Source organism: Lutjanus erythropterus, chromosome 11, assembly GCF_056507025.1.
Source record: "Lutjanus erythropterus isolate fLutEry1 chromosome 11, fLutEry1.hap2, whole genome shotgun sequence".
Lineage (NCBI taxonomy): Eukaryota > Metazoa > Chordata > Actinopteri > Lutjaniformes > Lutjanidae > Lutjanus > Lutjanus erythropterus.
In genome coordinates this window covers 11,060,649-11,078,750 of record NC_139327.1, presented here as the reverse complement: position 1 = coordinate 11,078,750, position 18,102 = coordinate 11,060,649, and the positions used below count along the sequence as shown (strand labels likewise).

The window sequence follows — 18,102 nt, the reverse complement described above, 5'->3', positions numbered from 1 at the left end:
TCAGCTCCATCAGATTTTTGTCTACACTTTCTACATTTCTACATCACTAGGAGGTTGGCCCGTTACAATGTTTAATGGCCAAGAGTTTGATCTTTCACAATATATTATCCAGCATAATTTAGGAGCAAAAATCGAAACCTCATCAAAATATGGTTTTGTCCCAGTTCTTTTTTATAAACATAGATGTGTTTAAATTGGCATCAAAAAGAACTTTAAATGTGGTTAAAAAGCATTAGAGCATGAAAGCGGTCTATAAATTCAACATATACATAAAACGCCTTTCCTTACTCTTTACCCTTAACATGAAACAGCCATGAGTCTAGACCTGAGCTGGCAGTCTGGATGGACGACCTGCAATCTAAAACATGAATATGTTCCTTATATTTACTGCATGTTTAACACTAGTTTAACATTAAATTTGTGTGCCGCTGTTCGGGGCTGTGTCTGTCTCTTTTCACTGCTGTTGATTTGATGGGTTATTTATCATTATCACTACATTATTAAATCAGACCCCAAACAGAATGAGAATGATAGTGACTGTAAAGGCTAAAATCTCTACTGTAATATTGTAATTGCACGAAAGAGAGGAGGACACTTAGTTTAGCTGATGCCTCTTTTAATAAAAACATGTACCAGCATCCAACAACAGGAAGAAAGAAAGAAACAATTAGGAGTTGTAGGAGAAGTGAGCTCAGAGGAGGGACTTTGTCCTCCTTTCCTTTTTGATTTTTTCTATTTTCAGCGTTCTCGCTCAGATCACAGCGTTCTGTGGTTGCAGCCTCAGAGCTGCGGCGATGTGCTGACTTGTACATATGAGCAAGCAGGTGTGACTTTCCCTTTGAAGGGTAACTGGGTCCTCGCTGCGTCCCACTGGCTCCCACTGCCACTATAATTGGTGCAGTGAGGAGTCCACTGGGAGGAGCGGGAGGGAGTTTACTGGAGCACAACTCACCCCAGGGCTGCAGGAACAGAAACAGAAACAAAGCTCTCCACGCTCGCCGCTTTCCAGCCAGCACCCCCGACCAGCCAACACGCTCTGGACCTTTTGTGGCGATAATCGCTCGCAGACAGGAGTGTGCCTGCACGTGCACCACATGCACACACATACACATGCTTAGATATACAGAAACACACACTGAGACACACTCTGTACATAATCATGCACACACATATAGCCCAGACAGACACATGCTTGTTTGTATGTGTATGTTGTATTTATAGTTGGCATGCATGCATGCTCACACACCACCATACACATGCCTGTTCAGAAATAAACAAGCATTTACTTTTGCTGACACACACACAGTCAAAACAGAAATGCACACAAACTCAATTATGCGCATTTTCTGAGGGTGAAATTCACACCTGCACATACAGTATACATACCTGCAGAAGACACATACACATTTCCTGGTTCTATTTTTGCTCTCCCACACGGGGCATGAGTGTGTCCAGCAGGCAGTGGGACATCACAGTCCATACAGTTGATCAGTGTCCAAGGAAGGATAAATAAATAAGGGGAAACAATTGGAAGCTCAGGCTTTCATCCTCGGCCTCTTGGTAATTCCATCCCAGTCAGCGGTGCCAGCATCACTCTGTGTCCTGCTGCGGTTGGTAAGCTGATACCCCCTCTGGATCGGACCCATTGTACCATGTCTCCTCTTTGTTTTGGGCTTATTATTGGTGTAACCTGCGCCAGACTGCAGGGCTTTAACTGCATCTGTGGTGGCTCTTTGTCCTTGAAGGAAGTATTGCTGTTACTGTAGGTCAAGTGTCCTCCAGTCCCATTCACATTGGTTTAATCTTCTCAACTGTGCGTTTATCGCGCCTTTGATTCTTGTCAGCATGTGGTCTCTTCACTGGTTTGCTCATTTCATTCAAGCTGTTGCTGTTGACTGAATAAAAATTATGAAAAAATGTTGAATTTTCACCTAAAATATACAGCAATTATAGATGGCTGAAAGACAACAGACAGTCCTTCCTGTGTCTGGTATCACACGGCTCATATATCATATTCTGTTGAAGGCATGTTACAGTTGCACTGTCACCAGTTACTTTAGAAATAGAACAGGTTACAGATTACTAGTTACCCTGTTAAAAAACAATAAGTTATGTACCCGTATTAATTATTTCAACATTGGAATGTAACATATTACATTTGATTAGGGCTGCAACTAACAGTTATTTTCATTATCAGTTAATCTGTTGATTATCTTCTCAATCAATCAGTCATTTAGTCCATAAAATATCATAAAATAGTGAAAAATAAATGTCTTGTTTTGTCCACAACCCAAAGACATTCAGTCTATTGTCATGAAGGATGAAATAAACCAGAAAATATTTACATTTGAGACAGAGAGAATTTGGACATTTTGGGCATTTATTAAATAAAAAAAATGGACTCAAAATATTTGGCAATTAATTTAATACTCGATTAATAGTTGATTAATCTTGCAACTCCGCATTTAATTACTTTTTGATTACATTAACATCAAATGATTCAAAGTAGAGACAGTTTTGATTAACTAGCACTATAAAGATGATAAGTCCTAAAAGCACAGCGCAAACCTCACAACTTTATTCGATCTGACTGATTGCAGTGACATTAACGTATCTGTAGATGTCTCTTTGTAAGCCATCCTATGTTTTCACTCAGATTTGCCTCAGTGGCTTTGCTGACCCTCGCTGTCCAGAAATATGCTAAAAAGAAGACAAACAGACCCCCAACAACACAATGAATGTTACACATAAGTTTCTTTTCACTGTAAATAATACACTTTGTATTAAACAAGACCTTTATTAGTAACCTTTGGAGAATTAATGAGCAAAGACAACTTTTAGTAACTTTAATAAGTGCCTTATATATAATTATGTCTGATTTGTGGATGAGAGGCCTCAGTACCCTTTGGATCATGTTTCATGTTTTCTTTGAGGAGTGCCAGCCTGTCTGGTACACAGATATCACGAACCTTGGATAAAGTCCTAACAGCTTTTGTTTTATTTATGAAGAAATGACACAGAATGAGAGCCTGTCTCGTGCCCCGATGACATGTGACTCTGCATGATGCGAGACATAGTGTGTCTTGATAACCGTGTCCATGTGTAGATGCCAAGATCTTTTCTGTACACAGACATGCGATGTATTAAACTCATATTTCAAGTCAGAACAACTGAGGCTCCTTGAGTTTATTCTTTCGTTAGTTTAAGTAAAGACTGACCAGAGAAACAAATTTTAATTTATCAGTAACTGTAATTTAATTACATATTTTTTCCGCTCACTGATTAAGATTATATTACTTTTGTAATTTAATTATGTGTAATGAATTACTCTCCAACACTGACTGTAATGTTATTGGTTAGGGAGATGTAGCTCTTGATATGCAAAAGTTCATCACATGGAAATCTTGTCATTGATTAAATGTTCTGTTTGTCAAGTCTGTGTTGGTGTGCTGCTTTGCTGCAATCAAATATGCGATCATGAAATCTTCAGCTGAAATGTTGCTTTCAAGTGCTCCTGATGAGGTCGGACATTCTAATCCAACAGTACAGTTGACTTCAGCTGCTTCTCTGAGTTTAATTTAAAAACTCAACCAGCTTGCACAGAAGCTGTTTGTTATCGGAACTAGAAATTATATATATGTATGAATATTTTATCTGTGATGTGTTGGTCAGTGATGCTGGACTGTCTGTCTCTCTGCAGTTGCGCTGGGTGTGCTGACGACACGTTCCCAGACGGAGATGAAGAAGGTTGTTGGAGACAACGCCACGCTGCCCTGCCACCATCAGTTCTGGGAGGGTGATGACCCCACTCTGGACATCGAGTGGCTGCGTCTCAAGCCAACCAACAGGCAGAGAGTGGTGAGTGTGTCTCCATGCGAGAGGTTAATTGTTTATTGAAGATAGAACACACAGATAGAACAACTCAGCTGATATTCATTAAAGCTTAATGTGTGGAGCTGGGATCAGTAAATCAACACAATGCTTGTGTTCAGTCATTGGTAGAATCACTATGAGCTAATTGCCTCACAGGCTGTAATAATTTTGAGGCACCAGATCAGATTTCAGGGGAAGTGTAAAAATAATTAGTTAAGTGTATTAAAAGCATGAGAACCAACACTCCCCTGTAAAGCACACAAATACTGCACATTTGTTCAGAACTGAAACATGAAATTTGACGTCTTGACATTTATTTCATTTAAAAATTAATATGCCATGGAACTGTATAACTTGACTGAAAACAGCATGACAAAATCGAGTCAAAATCAAACCAAAACCACAGCAAGTGAACTCCGGTTTGGTAACCTTTCCAACCCTCAGTCACACTGCACTCTGCCACAGACAGACAGTCAATAACTGAAGCAAGACAGATATATCAAGTGAAAGTTAACTGATTAGATACAGTGTTGGGTAGCATTACTGTTATTATGGTGTCTTGTTCACAAGTAACGAGAAGATGGAGCGTGAGATCGACAGGCGGATTGATGCGTAGTCAGCAGTAATGCGGGCGTTGAACTGGGCTGTTCTAGTGGAGAGGAAGCTGAGCTCTCAGTTTACCAGTCAATCTTTGTTCGGACCCTCACCTATGGTTGTGGCTGTAAGAATCCATCACAGGTACAAGCAGCCAAAATGAGTTTCCTTCATAGGTTGACTGGGTTTGGCCTTAGAGGTGGGGTGAGGCGCATTGGACATCCGGGAAGGGCTCCGAGGGTTCGTTGGGGTGGGTCTGGCATCTGATTCGGATGCCTCCTGGAAGACTACCTTTGGAGGTTTTCTGGGCAAGTCCCACTGGGAGGAGACCCAGGACCAACTGGAGGGATTAGATATTTCATCTGGCCCGAGAACACCTTGGGATCCCCCAGGACTGCTGAAAGGCGCTGCTGGGGAGAGGGACATCTGGAATAGCCTGCTTAGCCTGCAGCCACAGTGACCCGACAAAACCGACGAAAAGTAACTTGTAGGGTACTTTAGCGTTACCAGAAATAAAAATCCCTTTGCAGTTCCCTGTGTATGATGACTGGTGAACAGTGAACTGGGTGGAGACACATTGTTACACAGCTACCTTTATGAAAACACACACTTGGACTCATATAACCTACAGTACATGATGTTTCACCATGCAGTTAATGAATCAGTTAGCTTCTCACATGACTAAATACAAAATATAATATATAAAAATATAAATGTCCACCAAATCATTGTTCTCTCTAGTTTACTCTTTTATGGCACAGGAGAGTATTTTTCAGTTTTTGTATTTTCCATTCTTAGTATGTCCATGTGTCTGTACATGAATGTGTTAATTGTTGAATAAAGGGGAAAATAGATTTCATGCGAAATACCTAAAAAAAAAGGATAGTTGAAACAACTTAAAATTTCAGGGCAATGCACTACAATAGATTTTTTATTTGAGTTTTAGGTTGTTGTTGTTTTTTTTTTTTGCAGTTTCACTGACCTGTAATCTTAAGTTGAGATACTTTACTTTTCTTTTTTAGATAAACATAAATATTTGAGTTTTAGAAATTAAAAAAATAATGAATTTCAAAAATTGGTCGCAGTGAGCAGCAAACCTGATTTGTCTTCTTTAGAACCTAAGAAAATATATAGTTTTAATTGAAAGTGTTAAAATTTTACACAATTTACTTTCGCTTCAAATAATGCATTTTTTTTTAAATACATTTTGAGTTTTTAAAATTCAAAGGTTTAAGTTTATTTAAAGAAGAAAAGTAAATTTCAACAAAAGATCAGTACCTTTTTCCAAAAACTCATAAATCTATTGCAGTCAGATGCCTTGAGGTTTTTTTTTCAACATTTTTGTTTGACAGTGTAGATTTAGCATTCAGGCAGAAGACTTTCTAGAAATACAATCTGTAGAGATGCAAGAATTAATTTTAAGACATCATGAGCATAAAGATATTCATCATCATGATTATGTTGTCATTACATTCATGAAAAATAAAACATATATACATTATCTTACACATGGTCTTCAGTACAGATATAATTGTTAATTGTCATCTTGTTTACCTTATCAGAAACCCACCCACTGATTTTTCTCCTTTCATCAGGTGATCACCTACTTCGCTGGACGGGTCATTGACCCCAATGAAGCGGAGCGTGGCCGCGTGGCCTTCGCTGGAGAGTACTTAAAAGGTGATGCGTCTCTGCTGATCAGTGACTTGTCTCTGACGGACTCGGGAGACTACAGCTGCAAAGTCAAGAAAGGAGCACAGTACCACTGGAGCACCATCAGCCTCATAGTGCTGGGTAAGTGACAGACTGCACTTATGTTCAATAAGAGACACACAGACAGAGAGAGGACTCAGGAGGACACTGTGCAGCCGGAGGTGTCATCAAACCCTGCAGCTCTTAGCATTAGAGCTGTTATTAAAGATAGTGCAGCATACTGTGTTATCTGAAAGACCAAAGTGTGTGTTTCAAAGTGCAGACACAGGGCCACATCTACAGGGGGCCCAAGGTAAGAGTTCCCCCTTACTTTTCCTGGATCTGAGAAATATATATATATAGTTTATCTATACACATGTATAACTATATAATATTATTGTTATTATAAGGACAACCCTTTGATGTTGTACTGCCACACTGTGGTAAAAATGTGAGCATAATCCTTAATGACATTAATACACAAACACACATTTGTAATAAACCTTCATTCAATAGATGTTCATTAAGATTAATTTTGCCCTCAGACCTTAAATCAGAGATCTCTGCAATATCCTCCAGGCACACACACACTAATTACTCAAATACACAGGTTCACAAACAATAACAGAAGCTATAAAAGCAGGACACATAATTATTAAATATATGTGGACACTTTTGATATAAAAGAAAAGGGGGCTTTCACACAAGAGACCTGGGCACAGATCCGAGCACAGTCCAGATCATTTGATAGGTGTGAATGGTGTGTATGATGCTGTCGAGCACTATATGTCCCCCCTTGTAAATACAGCAAATAGGATTGAATCCCGACTCCTGCTCTCTGTCTTTGTTTCCTCATTTTTCTTTGGCCAGTAATTTTATTTTATCATATTGCAGCCGACTTTAGCAGCATAATGATTGATCGGACAGTTGCTGGCCACCCAGCTCCATCCACTATCATGACTACCATGGGGGTTAGAAGGATGTTGATTGGCTTGACATGATCTACTGTATTGATTGGCTTTACATCTCCCAGCAGCTCACTTTATTGAAAAAAGGAAAATGAAGACTCTAAGTAATGGCATATTTGATGTTTACGACTTGCCAGCTCTGTTTAGACCTGTGGAGCTCTTGTCCAGTTACTGTATACTGGTAGAATAAATTGGGATGAACTGTAGTTCTCATCCTTTGTGATTTTTGTGTTTTAATATAGGATCAGCATGCATAAAGTAAAGACGACATCATTTAGTATTCAATGCTGTTTATGCAAAGGCTGTGTATTCCTTTAGAAAGGTCAGAGGGCAGAGTTGGTGCTGCAACTTGTTTGAAATTCAGTTGGAGACCCCCCCCCTTGATCAGCTGACTCTCACTGCTTTCACAGTCTGTTGGTATCACATCCGTAAAGGATAGCAGCACATCTATAATGCATACAGCTCCAACACCTCTTTACTATCCAATACATCAGTAGCATAAACAAACCTCAGCAGATTGTACTACCCCTGTTTAAATTATTTATTGCTTCCTCTTCCAGTCTACTGAAGCCACCTCATTTCCCAGAGGCAGCTGGACCTTCACACATTAAACATCCAGTCAGTTCTTAGTGCAATTCCACTACACTGATCCTCTGTACTTACATAATGGTTGTACACCAGTCTTCTCAAGATCTCCAGCTTTATCCCAGATGTCAAGTGTGCTTGTGGCATATTAAGTTTTATTCTCCTCTTTCTCCTCTGGCACTAAACCAACCCTGCTGACCAGAGGTAACGCCTGAAGAATAAGAAATCAGCCAAGTGCACAATCTACCACTATTCCTTTAAACAGTACATCCTGTTCAGTATTAAAAGAGAGAAATTTGAGACTGGTTTTATTTTTCAAGTTACAAAAGTACAACGGGCAACTCTGATGAAACTCAGCAGCCTCTGCAGTGCTTTATGTAAAACGTGCTCCCTGTTTATTAGAAGTGATTCAGATGTTTACAGCAGCAGTAAACTCTGTCAGTCAAATTACCATCAGGCCGTTCTGAGCTGTGACGCAGGTGACAGCCAATCAGATCACTACGCTGATTGAATATGTAAAATCTCAGAGTGAGTTTTCATTTCCATGAGCAAGCAGCATAGTGCATTGAAGGCATGACAGGGTGTCAAAAGCTCTTTTTAAACACAGATCCCACAATACTGCTGTAAAGATGATCCGTCGTTACACTGGCTTTGGCTTTTTACACTGAACCAAACAATGTCACCATGAATCTGCCTCAGAGCATTTTAGAGAACATGGCAGCTATAGTGAATTGTTTGAGCTGGCGCTGGCCTAAAATATGTCTCTCTCACCCCGGTGGCTATTGTGAAAACACTATAAATGCAAAAAAGTTGAGAAAATTCTAAATTTCAAGGCACCAGACTGCAATAGATTTTTGAATTTTGAGCCCAACTCAAATTCTTAAGTTTTACCAACTACTGATCTTTTTGAGATAATGTAATTTTCCTCTTTAAACTTAAAGTTTATTCATGTTTATCTAAAGAAGAAAAATAAATTATCGCAACTAAAGATTATAGGTAGCAAAACTTTTCAAAGTTTATTTCAAAACTTAAGAGTTTGAGTTGGGCTCAAAACTCAAAAATCTGTTACAGTGCACTGCCTTGAAATTTTAAGTTGTCTCAACTTTTTTTTTTTTTTTTTACATTGAAGCAGTGATGGCATGGGTGCAGAGTATACTGTTCAAATATTTACTGAAGCTGAGCTTTGATGTGGTTTCTGCAATACAGGCATAACAACAGAAATAGAAATTAAATATACAGCAAATGGTTCAACAGTGCAACTATATATATATGTAAAGAAATGATTTCCCTCACTACAAATAAAATGTTCTTTTAAAATGCAAATGAATTGTGTGGTTAATGTTACAAAGGAAACAGTAATAAGCTACGTAAACAAAGCATCTGACCTCATAGAAATGCTTAGCTAAGCGTGTGATCTACCCTGCTAGCTCACTTAATTAGTGTAGTCATTTAACATTGTGTCTGTGTTTGCATAATACACACATTTAAAGTCACTTTCTTCTCTTGTGCACAGTAAAAAATACCACATAGGACACAAAGATATAGTATCTGGAACAATTCTAAAGCAGAGAAACGTCTGAAAAAATATTAAATCTTCAATTTGGTTATTAACACTGCCTATGTGCATGTTTACATTCATACTGTAATTTTGAAAAATACACAGTGTTAGGTTTGGTTGCATCTTTGTGCTATTTTTCACTCAGAGAATGTGTATCCATCAGGCTAGCAGCAGTAGACCTGAGGGCAGCCAAAAAAAAAAGTAAATATTCAGTGTTATTCAAGGTTACCTCAACCTAATACCTGTGCCAGTAAAGTTGCATGTGCTAATTGAGCAGTACCATATCTATCACTGTCAATACAAGTGTTCTTTTATTTACAAGTCACCCAATGTGTGGTGTATGAAAGTGTCTGAGCAGCAGTTTCATCATGAGCACAAGATGGTCAGTTTGGAACAATGGCTGTAAACTGTGGGATAGTTGAATGCAGAATTCAGTGTGATGACTGTGCACAGAGGCATTGGACTCATGGGAAAAAAGAGGACCAGCTAGAATCAAATGGTTGATTTCAGAAATATACACGGTCCCAATGTTCCCACACTGAAGTTTTCTATATTTCTTCCATAATGACTGTTAGTTTGTGATGCAATGCACAGACTAACAGCACAGTATCCATCTGCACTGCACTGATTAGATTTGTTGATACCCTTTTTAATGTAGTTCTCAGTATGAACAGGTGGCCAAGTCTACAGTAAACAGTGTCACACATATGCTACAGCAGCACAAATCCACATTTCTGCAGCATGGAAATCCTCTGTTGTTATGTTTCAGCCCCTAATGTTAGCCTGTGGAGAGACTCATTATTCAGTGCAGAAATAACACATCTGTATTTCCGTCTATCTGCAGTGAAGCCGTCCAAGCCGCGGTGCTGGATGGAGGGCAAACTGTTGGAGGGCGGCGATGTTAAGATGAGCTGCAAGTCTGCCGATGGTTCTGATCCCATCCACTACAAATGGGAGAGAGTACTGGACAAGGGCAAGTATGTTGGCAAGCTGCCTCCACTGGCCCTGATCGGTGAGTCCACTCAGCTCACACTGGAATATGTGTGTACCTGTCAGTTAAACCAAGAGTTTTATTTGATTCCAACTGACATAAATAAAAAAGTTGAGACAAGTCAAAATTTCAACCTATGCTATGCGCGTACTGCAATAGATTTTTGAGTTTTTAGCCAACTCAAACTCTTAGGTTTTGAAATAAACTTTTGCCAACCTCTAAGCTTTATTTGAAATTATTTACTTTTGAGTTTTAAAAAATACAAAAAAAAAAAAAAAAAAAAAAAAAATTAAATTCTGTGAAAACAAACAACATGACCTTTCTTAAAGTGTATCTGAGACACACGGCAAGTTTTATTCATATATGTTTTCTTCAAAATATTACAATGAAGGGTCTCAAGAAAGTTTCAACTCTAATGCAATGCATGCTGGGACACCTGCAATTGCTTAAACTCAATTCACTTTGACTCAGTTGTGTGTACAACGAAATAACTGCTGCAGTTTAATCTTAAGAAGGCAAAACATTTTTTATGTTCAGCTTATCACTAATTCTAGTTGTAATGTGTATTTGTCATATTAAGTGGACACAAATTGTTTGTTTTATTATTTATTTAACTTTTTTTAATTCAGCTATCAAAAGATGCTAAGTACACAATGTGTTGTTGACTGGTCTTGGAATAATTAGACTATATCAGCTTTGTGCATTTTAGTACAAAATCAAAACTTGCTGACTTAACATAAAAAAGATGTAATTCTCACAAGGGATAACTGCTTGTGTTAAGTAAACATGAAGTCATTTTGACATTTGTACGGATTTTGAAAGAAAAGAAAAGAAATAAAATACAGGACACTAAGCAATGTGCCACCACACAGACTTGAAGCAGCGGTGGGGTTGTGATTCATCAGCTGTGTTTTTCCCTTTATCAGCTCTTTGAGTTAATACTCAGGTAATACTTGTCATCCAACCCAAGTGGACAGGGATTCAGGTCCACAGATTCTGGACTGCACACTCATATTTCAGCTCTATGACTTTATTGCTTTTTGCGCTGACTCGGGCAGTCAGCAGTCATAAGCTACACAGAGGTTCTGTCTGTTCCAATTCTCCTTCCAGTTCTGCTTCCTCTAACTACTCTGATACACACACAGTACATAGAGTCTTTCACAACTGCTTTGTCAACAGTACAAATATTTGATTTAATAAAATAATTCGATTTAAAAAAGAATAATGACCTGTTTTATCTCTTTGTTGGCCCTGTCAGATTTGAAAAACCCAGAGTTTGTGACTTTGAGAAACTTGACAAAAGACAGCACCGGAATCTACAAATGCACAGCCAGCAACGACGTGGGAGAAGAGAGCTGCACCGTGGAGGTCAAGATGCACTGTGAGTGTTAAAAACTCCTGCTGAGGACTGAAAAGACACAAAGTCTTAAACTTTTGATCCAGAGGAGATGATGTCACTTTTTTCACAGCATTGGAAATCTTACACACAAATGATTTTCACACACAAAGTTTAACGACTAGTTTGTAACTCGATACCTAACAGATCAGAAACTGAATGTCCATTAACACTAGACACACACACACACACACACACACACACACACACACACACACACACGTAAAATCCAGTGGTTACTACATGGATATATCTTAAATACATTGTGGGCTTAATTTGGTGACATTCTTACTTGGAAATTGTTTAATTTAGCTCCTTCAATTATCTGAGGTCTCGTGTGGCAGTCTTGTGCCGTATACCGCTGGCAACCACTCACCATAAATAACCTGCAGGATTTACTGCTTTCATTATTGATCAGATCCATCAATCACCAGATCAATTGCCGGTCTAACCACAAGTGATGCAGCTTTAAGGCCAAAGAACCATAAGGGCCAGATATTAGAAAATAAAGCACCAGACAATGAAAATAATTCATGAAAGAGTCATTGGGTCATGATACAACTTGTGAAAAAGTTGTAGAATTCACAGGTCTTAATTAACTGTTATTTTTTATTATTTTACTATCTGATCATTAAAAGAACATAACAGAAAAAGCGTTTCAGTGTGCATATTGCTTTTAAGTTCAGCATGAGTTTTCTCTTTCAACATGTGTCTTTTTGTGTGTGTGTATGTGTGTAGATGTAAGAGGAATGGGTGTGGTAGCAGGGGCTGTGGTCGGGGTGTCATTCGGAGTTCTTCTCATCATTCTCATCATCTGGTTGGTGTTTCGCAAAAAGGAAATGAAGAAATATGAGGAAGAAGAGACTCCAAATGAAATCAGGTACACAGTGGAGAGAAACATAACCACAACCTGAATTCTTACAGTTGAGGTAGTGAACTGTAGGACTCCACCCTCTGATCCCAATAATGCTAATCAGGAAATCGGAGTGAAATTCTGGAACTATCTGTTAAAATGACAGCTCGATTTTCCTTTTCACCTAGTTATTTGTTTGTTTTTACACAGAGGTTAAGCAGTCAGACTGTTAGCAATTTGGTAAGTGTTAAAATGAATATTGCAGGCTGGTGGGGACTGTTCCCTCTGAATAATGTAGCAGAGGGTTGAAAGCAAACATACTTTTGTCTCCAGCTAAGTAGCAAAAACATAACTTGGGATTTTGTATGTGTTTACTGGATACAATTTAAGACAAACATCCACTTTGCTTAGACTTCATCTGTGTAGTGTTGGTAGTTTTGTCCAGGCAGGGCGCGACAGTAACGGCTGCCAGGTTGTCACTGAAAACTATTTTGAGAAATTGGCAGCCATTTCTTCGCCTTTGCTTTCCATCGGTAGCAACCACTTTTTCAGACATACAGAGGGACACCAAACAAGAAGACATGCACCATAGAATAAATAAATGTTTAACATTTGTTGCATTAGTGATATTTAAATATTGTTGTTACAGTTGGAACCAGACCCAGACGACCCTGCACGTGCATTGAGTTCATTCGCTTGTGCAGAGACATTGTTTGACTGTCGGGTAAAAGGTTCAACTAACCCGTCAACATAACCTACCTTGTTGCTCTGTGCTCCAATAAGAATTCTAACTAGATAGCTAATTTATATCAATCGATAGCTTCTTAGTTAGCTAGCATTTTGCTATGTAGCAAAACCTTAGCCGACTAGCTTTCTGATCTACATCAATCGAAACTGGAAACCAGAAATTTGAGCAAAGTTCTGCTGAGTAACAAGTTGGCTCAATTCTTATTGGAGCACAGAGCAGAAAGGGGCAGGGCATAGGAAGGATCAGTTGATTCAGATGAACCAGATGAGCCAGAAAGAAAGACAGAGAGGAATGTGTGAAGACTTGGACAAAATATCTAAGCATCTTGAACTGGACAGAAAATTACACTGCAAAGCAAAGCAAAAATGAAATTTTTAAACATTCTTCTGTCACATTTTCATTATTAAGCTGACATAACTTCATAGTATCTTAATTACTTAAAATAACGACTAAAATGGCAACCAAATTTTCTGTTTCAGCAACGAAAAATTGATGCCTGGCTGCCAGCCTGGAAAACATTTCACTCTACTTATAAATGTTCATTTCATCTGTTGAGACTCTTCATGTGTTGTGAATGTGAATCATGTGTTCATTGCAGGGAGGATGCAGAGGCTCCCAAAGCCAAGCTGGTGAAGCCCAACTCCCTCTCCTCATCCCGCTCTGGGAGCTCTCGCTCAGGCACCTCCTCCACTCAGTCCATGGTGCACAACATGGGGCCCCGGGGCCAACGAGCCTGCGTTCCAGCTGTGGCGGCCCTCAAGGAAAACTGCCAAGCCTCGACCTTCCCTCAGTCTCCACCTGGCTACATTCAGACAGTTCCCAAGACTCCCGAACCCCGTTCTACACCCACCTCCACGTCTACCTCCAACTCCAACTCCAAGCCCAGCCCTCCCCCTAAACTGAGTCCCGGGAACCTGACCCGCATGGGGGCTACTCCTGTCATGATCCCTGCCCAAACCAAGGCCTTCCAGACTGTGTAGAAGAGAGATAATCCCACAGAGGACAAGACGGAGGCAGCCTCAGGACATGGCCACCAGCTGAATCCAAGAGTTAGACTTTGATAAAAGATCCAGTTATATTATCTAGATATATTCTCACCATTCACAATCTGATGGATTCTTTCAGCAAGTGAACTCTTGGAAACTCTGCTTTACACTAACAGTATAGGAACAAGCTTCTTCTGGAGTTGTTCATTGACACACTGTCACCTGAGCAACACCTGTGATGAAAGAAGTGTTTCCTGGACTGTGATTTTAAAAGACAAGGAGATGTCGCAACTGAAGCAGCGGTGGGTTTGCGTATGGAAGGAGAGGATTGCACCAACCAGAGAGTAAATGGGATGAAGTCAAAAGTGCGAGGATAAATCGACGACATCAGATGGCAACTTCATCCTCTTTGCAGACGGCAACCAACTGTTCACACATAAGAGGTTAAATAGTGAATAAAGTAACAGGAAAAAAGAACACGACTGTCTAGGGCAGTATATGTTTTTAACAATGTGGAACACCTTCCTACATACAGTGTACCACTTTACACCTGTTGCAAATCAAATACCCTGCACCTGTGACTGAACTGATGAAAGTAGTTTAACTGTAGGTTGTTACAGTCTATAAATGGGATGAATGGCTTTGATTGTATAAGCAGACTTCAAGTGGACACTTCATATATCCATCATTACCTGTGTGACACGCTGTAACATACATGATGCTGAATTCCTTTGTGTCCTCTGTGCAGTGTACATGTGCCCATGTGTAGATGTGCACAACCTCCCATTTTCAGTAGTTTGAGAGTGGATTCATACCGGACACTTCATGTTCATTCTATTCCGACACGTTTTCACTCCCAACTTGTCAATACGGCAGCTAGGTCAGCGGCCCTTAGTTTTGTGATAGCAGACAATTGGAGATCCTGCCAACTACTGATCATCTGGAGATTTTTAAATGTAAGATAGTTGCTTGAACGGTACTCAGAACAGCCACTAACAAACTCGCGCCCCCTATTTTTTCAAGGACATTCCTTACCAGAAACAAAGCTCTACTTCCATTCTCCTCAGTGATAGGCACATGACTTCAGCACGTCATCACCCAAATATGAAGGGCCGCCCTAAAGACTCTGGATTGGTTCGGCAGAACAGTTTTATTTTTTAAACTAAATTGTTTCTATCCAGTTTTAACAACAAAAGTTGTATTAAGCAAAGCATTTAGAGACAGACATGTGAGACAAAGTCAAGCATCAGTTTTGCGCATGCAGGGCTCTGTGTTCAAGCCATGCATCGTGCCAGTAGATTTTCAAAATAAAGGCACAAAAGCTACTTGGGTAGGTTTAGGCAACAAAACTACTTTGTTAGGTTTCAGAAAATATCACGTTGGGTACATAACTTATGGTAGGTATTGTACATTATATAACTATTAAAAAAAGTCATCACTGACTATTGGTTTCACATGGGACATGAATCCCCGTCCCCTGGGTGAAAGTCTTGTGTTTTTTTGAGTCATCTGTCCACCCATCCTCCTCCATATGTGGACTTTCTTGCTCTTTACAGTACATCACCTGACTTTAATGGAACATCAAAACTCAAGACGGTGGCTTCTAGAAATAAAACCAGCATCGTAGTTTGAACCTGATTCCTGCCGTATTTGATACGTTGGGAGTAAGAACATGCTGACTAATCACATCTGACATGTCAAAAGAATTCAGAGAAGCGTGTGAATTTTTTTATTGTGAGATTTTATTTACAGGATTATGGAGCACTGATATTTTTGAAGATTGTCACAGGGTTGAGCAGAGGCCCTAATGAGAAAGTGCCACGTTTTGATGGTTTACATTTTTTTTGGTTTCTTTTATTCTGTTTTGAACGTAGTATACCATTGTTTAATCAAAGAATGAAAAACTGTATGAATGTGATACTAAATGAGATGTGTTATGAACAGTGTTTATTCTCAGCACATATGTTAAAATTTATGTTTTGAATTTAAATTAGTGTTATTATACAGTATAGAGAGAAAATAACATGATGCACTCTTAATACATTGAAACTATAATCCATAATAATCCATAAAGAGTGCCTTTGGTCATAGACAATGATCAAATATATACTGTACTATTGACAGTACAATACATTGCAAATTAGTTCTCTTTCACAAGGAGTGTGACACTAATCAGAGTTAATGTAGGTTTGGGGGGAGAGCTCCATTTATATCTGACCTGCTGCATACCAGCCATAGCCAACAGACAGACAGACAGACAGAGCCACAGGACAGAATGAATCCTGTCCTTGTGTCTCATCTCCCATTCAGCAGAGAGGACAAACCTGATCCTTCTCCATTCCTCATTCTTCAATCACATTCCTTCCCTTCAATACATAATCTGCCTCTGATCCCTTTTCCTCTTTCAACTCGTCTTGCGAGTCTCACCACCACCTCGCTCGTCTCCCATGACACTGTGGTTCTGTGCATGGTGGGGGGAGTTATTCATAGCCTTGATCCAAGGACGGAGCTCTCTCATTGTTGCGTTCAAAGCCAAAGTTACTACAATAACTTAAGTATGGCAGTACTGAGTGACCTTGGTTTTCGTCTCTTCATCAGGTGTGTTCGCTGGTGCTTTAAGTCACACTACGTTTAACTGATAACACAGGCATCTGAATTGTACATATATGCCATTAGTAACATCTCCTACTTTTACCATCAACAGTGTGTGTGATCACTGACGTTCATAGTATTTGCCACCAGTGTTGCAACATTCCACTACATGCACTGGAGTTTGTATTTTACACGTCCTCTACTTGTGGTTTAGGGCAGTCAAATCAATATTCAGAAACATAGAGAACAACTTTCCCACAGCCAATAAAACCCTGGAGCTGTTACAGACGGTAAATTGGATAGGTGATTGCATGGGCTGTTATAAACACAGGTCAGGAACAGTCAAGTTGCCCTTATCCTCAGATAACCTACAGACATTACTGTAATGGAAACATAGGTCGTTTAATTTTGTCACAAACAACCAGACTTACCCTCATTTATATAAGCAGTAACTTCAGTGTCTTGGCGACATGTGGGTGATGAAACACTAAAAGGCTGAGGTGACAGTGCTGACAATCTCCCAAACACTTTATAAAATCATTTGAAGAAGATAATTTAGTTTGTATGTTCTGAAAACACAAATTTCATTCACCTACGTTGTACTGGAAAATCTATATTTATGTTACCTAGAGTCTGTGAGATTTTCTATAAATGCACAGTATATTCATCCAGTAAATTTCCATAAGTCTTCAGAAATAATGAATGTTTTCTTCTTTCCGCATCCCCACACATTTAGTGATGATAAGGTTGGAGCTACAAACTGGTTAAAAATGAGAAACGATGCTGCTTTCACATGGATACAGGCTGACGCTAGATGGCAAACCAGACATCATTTTAGTGAAGGAGAGCAGGATGGTAAAATTAAGCAAAGTTAGGTAAAAGGTAAAATAGAACCATCCTATGTGAAAGAATTTACAACCTGATCTTAACTACTGCTAAACTACTACTTACTAGAACAAGCAAGTACAGAAAATAAGAGACCCGAAATTATCTTATGAAATACATTTTATTTTTCATTGTAAACAATAATATCACCATAGCAATATATCTTCGAATGCATGTTTTGTTTTGCCATCTTGCCCTTCTAGCACGTTCTCACTTCCAGCTCATCATGCTTGGTCAGTGGCCTTACGCTTTAAACTATCATGCTGTAGGTACCCTCCATCCCTCCATCAGTTTTGCTTGTGGCGAGCTCTGCGGTCAAGTCAGCAGTAATAAAGAGGCTTTCAAAATAAAGGCATGAAAACCACTTGGGTATATTCAGAA

At 39.3% G+C, this 18,102-nt stretch overlaps 1 protein-coding gene across 1 annotated transcript in view; it reads left to right on the top strand.

The window, feature by feature from the left end:
- LOC146318677 (CXADR-like membrane protein) overlaps positions 1 to 14,393 on the top strand; it is an 86,159-nt gene extending 71,766 nt beyond the window's left edge. The window contains exons 2-7 of the mRNA XM_084730249.1: positions 3,701 to 3,858; positions 6,063 to 6,261; positions 10,115 to 10,282; positions 11,520 to 11,642; positions 12,396 to 12,537; positions 13,857 to 14,393. Coding sequence (XP_084586375.1) covers positions 3,701 to 3,858; positions 6,063 to 6,261; positions 10,115 to 10,282; positions 11,520 to 11,642; positions 12,396 to 12,537; positions 13,857 to 14,238 — 1,172 coding nt within the window. The 3' untranslated portion in view covers positions 14,239 to 14,393. The remainder of the gene's footprint in view (positions 1 to 3,700; positions 3,859 to 6,062; positions 6,262 to 10,114; positions 10,283 to 11,519; positions 11,643 to 12,395; positions 12,538 to 13,856) is intronic.
- Positions 14,394 to 18,102: the final 3,709 nt, after the last annotated feature.